The sequence below is a fragment of the Tachysurus vachellii genome, chromosome 15 (assembly GCF_030014155.1).
Source record: "Tachysurus vachellii isolate PV-2020 chromosome 15, HZAU_Pvac_v1, whole genome shotgun sequence".
In the NCBI taxonomy this organism is placed as follows: Eukaryota; Metazoa; Chordata; class Actinopteri; order Siluriformes; family Bagridae; genus Tachysurus; species Tachysurus vachellii.
In genome coordinates this window covers 21,248,109-21,258,108 of record NC_083474.1, presented here as the reverse complement: position 1 = coordinate 21,258,108, position 10,000 = coordinate 21,248,109, and the positions used below count along the sequence as shown (strand labels likewise).

Below are 10,000 nucleotides of genomic sequence, written 5' to 3'. Positions count from 1 at the left end.
TCGTCAGTCCACAGAGTAAGTCTTGGGGATCATCAAGATGTTTTCTGGCAAATCTAAGACGAGCCTTTATGTTCTTTTTGCTTAGCAGCGGTTTTCATCTTGGAACTCTGCCATGCAGGCCATTTTTGCCCAGTCTCTTTCTTATGGTGGAGTCATGAACACTGACCTTAACTGAGACAAGTGAGATCTGCAGTTCTTTGGATGTTGTTATGGGGTCTTTTGTGACATCTTGGATGAGTCGTCGCTGCTCTTTTGGGGTAATTTTGGTCAGCTGGCGACTCCTGTTCCATGTTTTCGCCATTTGTTGATAATGGCTGTCACTGTGGTTCGCTGGAGTCCCAAAGCTTTAGAAATGGTTTTATAACCTTTTCCAGACTGATAAATCTCAATTACTTTCTTTCTCATTTGTTCCTGAATTTCATTGGATCTCTGCATTATGTGTAGCTTTTGAGGATCATTTGGTCTACTTCACTTGAACACAGGTGTAATACCTTAAACCACGGTTAAGTTATGTTTTAACAGGGGGGGCAAACACTTTTTCACACAGGGCCATGTGGGTTTGGATTTTGTTTTCCCTTAATAATAAAAACCTTTATATAAAAATTGCAAGTTGTGTTCACTTGTGTTTGACTCATATTTAAAGTGTTCAAACATGCAAAAAATAAAAAGTCAGGAAGGGGGCCAACACTTTTTCACACCACTGTATATCTGTATGTTGAATCATGTTGATCAGGAAGTTAATCAGAGTTATGAGCTTTAGTCGAACACTCGTCCGTTTGTCTCTCATAAATGCAGGGTTTCTGGAGAAGAACCGAGACATGTTGAGTTCGGATATCATCACGCTGATCCAGAAATCCTCCAGCAAGCTGCTCAGGCAGATCTTTGAGATGGAGCTGAACAACTGCCGAGTCAAACCTGTCAACAACAACAACAACAACCACCACAGGATCATCATCACACAGAAGAAACCCACACGGGTATGTTTTGTTAGATCATCTCTGTCACTTTGACCTGCTACAGTTGCTCCTCAAGCTGAACGTCTTCTCGCTCTCTCAGCCGTTACAGCAGGGGAACGAGCAGCGGAGACAGATCACACTGATCGGTCAGTTCAGACAGTCTCTGGACAAGCTGATGACGACCCTGTCTATGTGCCAGCCGTTCTTCATCCGCTGCTTCAAACCCAACGACACAAAGCTCTCCATGGTACATACTGAGATGGTCTTAATTCCTCTACCCCGCCATGCATAAGTATTCACACCCCATGGACCTGCCTGCATTTAACAGTGTAACAACCTCAAATGAAACTGAATTTATTTATTAAAACGGACAAGATCTAAAAACAAACAGACAAATAAATAAAATATTTTAAAATTTTATTTAAATGCATGTCTAAAAAAAAAGAAAATAAATAATAAAAGAGAAAAAAGCTACAATTTTTTTTTAAATAAATAAATGCACACTCTGATGAATAATTTATGAAATTAGTGATTCAATATTATTATTGTTATTATTATTATTATTATTATTATTATTATTATTATTATTATTATTATTATTGTTGTTGTTATTATTATTATTATTGTAGCACAGTTCATACACAGAGGTCATAGCAAGCGCAAAGAAAAAAACAAGAAAATAATCGACATAAGACAATTAAATAAAAGGAAAGTTAATCATAAAAGACAAGAATTATGTCATTATAAAAAAATAACTCAACTTTAACCTGAACTCCAATCTAAACTCAAGTCTAACTCCGATTCTCAGATTAACATATGTGAACATTCTTACAAACACCACTGTAAGTGTGTACATCTGCTGTGTGTTTGGTCCAGGTGTTCGATCGGGATCTGTGCACGCAGCAGCTGCGTTATTCCGGCGTCTTGGAGACTATCAAAGTCCGCAAACTGGGATATCCAATTCAGCACAAGTTCAAAGATTTCCTGGGACGTTATCGAGTTTTACTGAAGACCATCGACTGTGACCCCAACAAGGTCCGAAATCCTAATCTGTGTGGTGCAGGAAGCTGCAGGGGGTATTTCACACTGCCTGTGTTGTGATGAGAATCCTGATCTGGTGGGTGTGTGTGTGTGTGTGTGTGTGTGTGTGTGTGTGTGTGGGTGTGTGTGTGTGTGTGCGTGTGTGTGTTGAACAGGAGTCTGTGTCTGACTGCTGTAACGCCATCTGCAAAGCCGTCATTAAATGTGAAGACGACTGGAGAATCGGCAAGACCAAGATCTTCCTCAAGGTGTGTGCAGCGTGTTTATTTATCAGTGTGTTTTATTTACATTATTATTATGACATGTTTATTGATTAATCATAACCTTTCAATATTATTGTAAGAATCTGCACCTTCTTTTTTACTTATTAAATACTTTGTCTGCTGTAAAGTGGTATTGTGTTTGAAAAGCTGCAGCATGTTTGTTTGTTTATTTATTTATTTATAATTTTCGGTGCTAGTTCTGTTTATTGTCTCAAGGCATCTGATAACTTGTTTAATATTTAAATTTAGGTATTTGCTCTTGATACATCTTTTGTGTGTTAACTTGTCTTGTGTTGACTGTTGTTGACTTGTGTTGTGTTGACTGTTGTTGACTTTTGTTGTGTTGTGTTAACTTGTGTTGAGTTGTGTTGTGTTGTGTTGACTTGTGTCGTATTTTGTTGTGTTGACTTGTGTTGTTTTAACTGGTGTTGACTTGTGTCATATTTTGTTGTGTTGATTTGTGTTGTGTTAACTTGTGTTCAGTAGTGTTGTGTTGACTTGTGTTGTGTTGACTTGTTGTGTTGACTTGTGTTGTGTTGACTTGTGTTGTGTTGTTTTGTGTTGACTTGTGTTGTGTTGTGTTGACTTGTGTTGTGTTGACCTGTGTTGTGTTGTGTTGACTTGTGTTGTGTTGTGTTGACTTGTGTTGTGTTTGTTTGACTCGTGTTGTGTTCACTTGTGTTGTGTTGGTTTGACTTGTGTTGTGTTTACTTGTGTTGTGTTGGTTTGACTTGTGTTGTGTTGTGTTGTGTTGACTTGTGTTGTGTTTACTTGTGTTGACTTGTGTTGTGTTGGTTTGACTTGTGTTGTGTTGTGTTGACTTGTGTTGTGTTTACTTGTGTTGACTTGTGTTGTGTTGGTTTGACTTGTGTTGTGTTGGTTTGACTTGTGTTAAGTTGTGTTGAGTTGTTTGGATTTGTCTCTCCTCAGGATCATCATGACTCGTTTCTGGAGCAGGAGAGAGAGCGAGAGCTCAACAGGAAAGCACTCATCATCCAGAGAGTGATGCTCGGCCACAGAGACAGGTAACTCCTCTCTAATTCAACTCCAACTCCAATTCACCACCAATGGGACTCAAACTCTAATTTAACTCTAATTTAACTCTAATTTTATTCTAATTTAACTCTAATTTAACTCCACTTTTACTCTAACTTCATTCTAATTCACCTCTAGCTTTAAACCAAATTAAACTCTGACTTCAACTCTGATTCTAACCTCAACTCAATTCCAACTCTAACCGCAAAGTAACTCTAACTTTACTCTGATTTTAACATTTGTCCACTCATCGTCTTCATGATTCGTCTCAGTTTTAGAGAGACTTGGTGTATAAAGTGTGCAGGTTAAAGTCAGGGATAAAGGTTTACATTTCATTCTGTGGTCACTGAGATCACACAGTATTGGGACAAAATATCGAGCCTTAAACATCAAAGTTTAAACCTAGGGAACTTTGGAGAAAGGAGAATGATCCAGAATGTGAGGCCACGCCCCCTGGACAGTCCTCTGACGAGTCTGATCAGATCTGATCACGTGTTTTGCTTTCATCTACATTATCTGGGTGATTAATAGATCAGTGTGATTTTGTGTTGCTCTGTAGGAAGAATTTCATCAGGAAAAGAAGTGCAGCTGTGACTGTGCAGAAAAACTGGCGCTCTTACAGAGTCCGAAAAGAGTTCATGAAAGTAAGAACGTCAACATTTTATTCATCCTTAACATCTCTGTAGTAGATGTTATCTGTGTGTATCTGTCTGTAGCTGTGAGTTCTTCTCTCTTCTGATAGCTGCGTCAGGGTTTGTTGCGTCTCCAGGCCGTGTTACGCACCAAGCAGGGTTTCTTGCAGTACAGACGCAAACGAGCCGCTGCTGTCGTACTGCAGAACCACACACGCAGCTACCTGACTAGGAAAAACCTGAAACGCAGACAAGATGCTGCCATACTGCTGCAGACGCAAATCAGAGGCCTGCTCGCCAGGAAACAACTCAAACGCCTTAAAGAGGATGTGAGGCCTACAAACACACACACATATACACATACACACACACACACACACACACACACCATTCATTGCATTTACACTTTTACGCATTTATGCTCTCTGACAACAAATGCAATGAGTTTGCAACCTTTTTCTCTGAGAAAATCAGTAATATCAGAATGGCAATCAATACGACCTCATATGGTAATGTGGTCAGTCAGACCTCATTACAACAACCTCAGAAATTTGTCATTTTCTCAGAATTTGACATAATTGATATAAAAACCTTGGAAGAAACAGTACAATATCTTAAAGCATCAACTTGCAGCCTTGACACCCTCCCCACATCCTTTCTCAAAAAGGTACTTAACTGTTTAGAAACTGACCTCTTAAAAATAGTAAATACCTCTCTGCTCACAGGCACTTTTCCAGAGTCCCTAAAAACGGCAGTTGTTAAGCATCTCCTAAAAAAGAGTAACCTAGACAAAACCATACTTAGCAACTACAGACCAATCTCAAATCTTCCTTTTATAGGCAAGATCATTGAAAAGGTTGTTTTCAATCAGCTGAACAAATTCTTAAACGCAAATGGCTATCTGGACAATTTTCAATCTGGTTTCCGCCAACATCACAGCACAGAGACCGTGCTCATAAAGATAATAAATGATATTCGCTTAAACTCTGATTCAGGTAAAATATCAGTGCTGGTGCTACTAGATCTTAGTGCTGCCTTTGACACGATACAGTAGATCACACCATACTCTTACATAGACTGGAAAACTGGGTAGGGCTTTCTGGGATGGTCCTCAAATGGTTTAAATCATACCTAAAAGGGAGAGGTTACTATGTGAACATAGGTAACCATAAATCTGAGTGGACATCATGACATGTGGAGTCCCACAGGGCTCAATTCTTGCACCGTTTCTCTTTAATTTGTACATGCTCCCAATTGGTCAAATAATGAAAAAGAACCAAATTGCTTACCACAGCTATGCAGATGACACCCATAAATAAAGGAAATAAAGATGAAACTCTCAAGGTTAACACACACTCTCAAGGTTAACACAATAAATAAGAAGCAGGGCACGGCGACTTAGTGGTTAGCACGTTCACCTCACACCTCCAGGGTTGGGGGTTCGATTCCCACCTCCGCCTTGTGTGTGTGGAGTTTGCATGTTCTCCCCGTGCCTCGGGGGTTTGCTCCGGGTACTCCGGTTTCCTCCCCCGGTCCAAAGACATGCATGGTAGGTTGATTGGCATCTCTGGAAAATTGTCCGTAGTGTGTGAGTGCGTGAGTGAATGAGAGTGTGTGTGTGCCCTGCGATGGGTTGGCAATCCGTCCAGGGTGTATCCTGCCTTGATGCCCGATGATGCCTGAGATAGGCACAGGCTCCCCGTGACCCGAGGTAGTTCGGATAAGTGGTAGAAAATGAGTGAGAATAAGGAGCATTACAGTATGTTGTGTATTGTCAGCGGTGGTCCCTCCAATAGACACATATTTGGTATTCAATGAAGGGGTGCCAATACTATTGCATTCCAGTAATGGGCTGTCTGTTTTGTACTTTACATGAACAGTTCCATCATCCGCTAAATTGTGAAAACTTGCCTCCTAAACCTTAAGTAAACATCGACACGTGCTAACTCTTTCTCCTTTTACAGGGTGCCATTACTTTTGTTCCTATTGATTGGCTAAGATTATTAGTCTTAATGTAAATACATGTTCTGGAATCAGTTTCTTTCATGTCATTTATATCAAATGACTGAGTTACAAAAAATGTTCATCAGCTTGCTGTGTGCACTTTAGTATTTACTGCCATTTTGTTGTCGGCTGATTTTACTGTCTTTTCTGTATCGTGGCTCCTCTTGGTGTTTTTCCAGGCGTTTTTGTCAGCCCAGGAACGTGAGGAACGGGAACTGGAAGCTCTGGAGCTCCAGCGCAGACACATTGAAACCAATCGCCAAACAAGTGAGACTGAAGATAGCGAAGAGGAGGATACGAGTCATGAGGAAATGGTGGAAAAGGAGTTTCAATTCCTTCCGAGCCCCACAGAAAGATCGGAGGAACCGAGGCAAGACAATACACAGGTAACTTCGTGGAGACGTCATGGAACCAGGAACAAGGAAACGCTTGCAAAAATAATCAAGTAATAAAATCATCAAAGCTTCTTTTAGAGCTCAATGGTTCATAGTGCACATCTCAGCCTCAGGGACCTTTATATGGTTTAAGCTGGATTTCAGTTTTCACTGATCGCTTTAGAAAGACTGTATTACCTGCTCTGTCTCTGTCACATATTATAAAAGGAATGTAACGGACCTGAGGATAAAAACGTCAACGAATAAAAAGTCAACTAATCATTAAAAAAGAAGTTTAACTAGATTTGTAAAGTTTGTCGCGACAAACTTTGATGTTGGCTTTGACGAGGCAAGTATTCGCAAAGGCAGGTGCTTTTTGGAGGTGAGTGGACATAAGGGTCAGTGTTACTTTTGGAGGCAAGTGGACAGAAAGATAGGGTGCCAAAACATTTGGAGGCAAGTGGAGACGAGCATGTGACGTCATTCGAATACTCCTGAGGAAGTTCCCCTCATTGTTCTGAGTGTTTTGATATGTCACATGTCCATGTTGTAAAACGTTTTTTGATTTTGCATATTTTGGGGGCGGAGCTGCGGCACAACCTGAAGGCCAGTCAGTACACCAATTTAAAGTTTGTTCAGAGTATCACCCTAAAGGAGCTGGCCGAGTTTGGTGTAGATAGTTCGAAAGCTTGCCGAGTTATAAACCTCCAAAGTTTATAATGGGAGTCTATGGGGAAAAAAGCCATTTTGAGTCCCGGTACCAGAAGTGCCGGTACTCGGATCGCTTATAAAAGTAATAGCAACAAACTTCAGACCAGGGTCTACAACATATCCGAATTTGGTGCATGTGGCTCGAAAGCTCTAGGCCGCATTAAATTTTATAAATTTGTGTCTAAGCTTAAATAGGAAAACAGACTGTTGGCTTCTACAAAGCGACATAATTAATAGAATATTCTCTACTGTTTTACAGCAAGAACAAACCGTGGATTTGAAGCAGGATGAAGATGAAGAGGTGTTGCAGATTGTGATTACTCCAGCTACTAATAACAACCCAGCTGAAGTAGAGGAAGAAAAAGAAGAAGATGAAGATGAAGATGAAGATGATGACGAGTTCTCATTTACAAACTTCTGTGCCCTACATTTCCAGCATTCTGCTACTCATACACACATCCAGCAGAGGCTGAAGCAGCCGCTGCTTTACCACGAGGACGAACGAGACACGCTGGTGAGCGACTCGTTAATCTTTTTATTGTTCAGTCATGACTCTCCTCCTTTTCCTCCTCTGATCTCCTCCTTTCCTCTCTTCCTTTTCCTCCTCTGATCTATCGTTCTCTCTGCAGGCCAGTCTGACCGTTTACTGGATCATCATGAGGTTCATGGGTGATATTCCTGAGCAGAGCAAGGCTCGTCAGTCTCTAACCCCCAACCTGATCCAGCAGCACCTTGGCCAGCGCCAGGGTCGGCGTATCAGTCACCTCATTGGTTTGGAACAGGTGAAAAACAAACTCGGCCACAATAAGAGGAAACACTCCACCATTCTAGAGGTCAGACATCATAAATTTTATGTAATGATAGTGTTGTATGACATTTATATGTTTATCATAAAGTATTCCAACTCAGGGGCACGGTGGCTTAGTGGTTAGCACGTTCGCCTCACACCTCCAGGGTTGGGGGTTCGAATCCCACCTCCGCCTTGTGTGTGTGGAGTTTGCATGTTCTCCCCGTGCCTCGGGGGTTTCCTCCGGGTACTCCGGTTTCCTCCCCCGGTCCAAAGACATGCATGGTAGGTTGATTGGCATCTCTGGAAAAATTGTCCGTAGTGTGTGATTGCGTGAGTGAATGAGAGTGTGTGTGTGCCCTGTGATGGGTTGGCACTCCGTCCAGGGTGTATCCTGCCTTGATGCCCGATGACGCCTGAGATAGGCACAGGCTCCCCGTGACCCGAGGTAGTTCAGATAGTTCAGAAGCGGTAGAAAATGAGTGAGTGAATGAATGATTGAATGAATGAACGAATGAACGAATGAAAGAATGAATAAATGAATGAATGAATATTCCAACCCAGAATGTTTGAACCAAATTTTTCACAAGAATTTCCAGTTAAACATGGAAGAAATGGACGAAGAAGACGATGTTCTGATCGGAGAAGGACCCAGTTTGGATCGTCCCATGACCTCCTTGGAGAAACTGCACATCATTGTAGGATATGCCTTACGCAGACCTCACATTCGGTACACTAATCTCATCTCATAATCTTCTGTCTTTTATTTCTTGTAAGACAAAATATCAGGTGAAAAGTGTGCAGTGTTTCTGGTGTGTTTCAGAGATGAGATCTACTGTCAGATCTGTAAGCAGCTGACAAAGAATAAGAACCAGAGGAGCTGTAAGCAAGGCTGGATTCTTCTCTCCATCTGCCTGGGGATCTTCCCTCCAACTGAGCTCCTGATTCAAGTAAGAACACGCCGAGCAATTCTACACACAACGCTCTGTTTAACTTTCTATACAATCTGCTCAGTGGAGTGTGTAGATTTTAATGAACACATGACTTCTATACGATACTGTACTCGACTGTGTTGTGCTCTATTTTACTGTGGCCAAGTAAAGTCGAATTTTATTCTATTCTATTGTTATATAGTGTATTCTATAAACCTTTATTATATTCGGCTCAATTCCGTTTGATTTTACCACATGGTTTCAAATGAACATTACTGTCATCTGTAATATTTTGTCTTTATAGTAACCAAAACTCTATTCAGTTCTGTTCAAGTTCTATCTAGAAGTTCGGCTTTGTTCTACAGTATTTTACTCGATTCTGCTGCATGTTAATAAGCTATATTATTTTGCACTGACCTGATCTATAAAGCCTTTATGTTCTACTCTGTTGTGCTCTAAGTTTTTTAATAAACTCTGTTTTATCGTTATTATTCTATATTATCTAATTTTATCTTTATTTATTCCTGCTACTTTTGTCCTGCAATGACAAGATCTACTGTGATCTGTTCTACAGAGAACATTCTATTCTATTCTACTGTATTTTTTTTTTTTTTACCGTATTCTACTTTTGTTCTTTGTTTTCTTTGCCTTATTAATGGTGCTCGCAAAGCAACATTCTTGTTATCTTGCATACTGATTATGATTCTTCCGGACAAATCTTCAGCGCGATCCAACTTTTATAAGCGATCCGACCAACAACGATGTTTGCACAGCAGACGAAAAAGTGGCCAAAAAAGTCCCATAGACTTGAATGGGAAATCCCTAAAATACCTCTAATCTCTCTCACACACACAGCGTGCGCAGAGCTCAGGCATGGCTTCTCTTCTGAGTGCCGACATTTGCCACGTGCAAGCACCATTCACATTTTCTTCAGGAAATGTACATTCTAGTTAATGGTTCTTGCAAAGCAACATTCTTGTTATTGTGCCGGACAAAACTTCAGCGCGTAACTTGTCCCGCAGCTTTTGTCCTAGACCCATGAATGGCTCACAAATCGACCGGCTCATTGAGGAGAGGTGTGCTATGACTTTTATAAGCGATCCGACAAACGATGTTCGCACAGCGGACGAAAAAGTGGGCAAAAGAAATCCCATAGAAATGAATGGGAAATTTCGTGAAAATCAAAAATTAGCACAGCATGGACATGTGACATATCAAAACACTCAGCACGATGAGGGGAACCTGCCACGTGCAAGCACCATTCA

General features: G+C 40.9%; 1 protein-coding gene across 1 annotated transcript in view; it reads left to right on the top strand.

Moving 5' to 3' along the window:
- myo7bb (myosin VIIBb) overlaps positions 1 to 10,000 on the top strand; it is a 47,459-nt gene that overhangs the window by 18,178 nt on the left and 19,281 nt on the right. The window contains exons 14-25 of the mRNA XM_060887624.1: positions 796 to 977; positions 1,057 to 1,203; positions 1,833 to 1,991; positions 2,153 to 2,245; positions 3,191 to 3,285; positions 3,855 to 3,939; positions 4,038 to 4,256; positions 6,111 to 6,317; positions 7,276 to 7,530; positions 7,646 to 7,849; positions 8,394 to 8,533; positions 8,627 to 8,753. Coding sequence (XP_060743607.1) covers positions 796 to 977; positions 1,057 to 1,203; positions 1,833 to 1,991; positions 2,153 to 2,245; positions 3,191 to 3,285; positions 3,855 to 3,939; positions 4,038 to 4,256; positions 6,111 to 6,317; positions 7,276 to 7,530; positions 7,646 to 7,849; positions 8,394 to 8,533; positions 8,627 to 8,753 — 1,913 coding nt within the window. The remainder of the gene's footprint in view (positions 1 to 795; positions 978 to 1,056; positions 1,204 to 1,832; positions 1,992 to 2,152; positions 2,246 to 3,190; positions 3,286 to 3,854; positions 3,940 to 4,037; positions 4,257 to 6,110; positions 6,318 to 7,275; positions 7,531 to 7,645; positions 7,850 to 8,393; positions 8,534 to 8,626; positions 8,754 to 10,000) is intronic.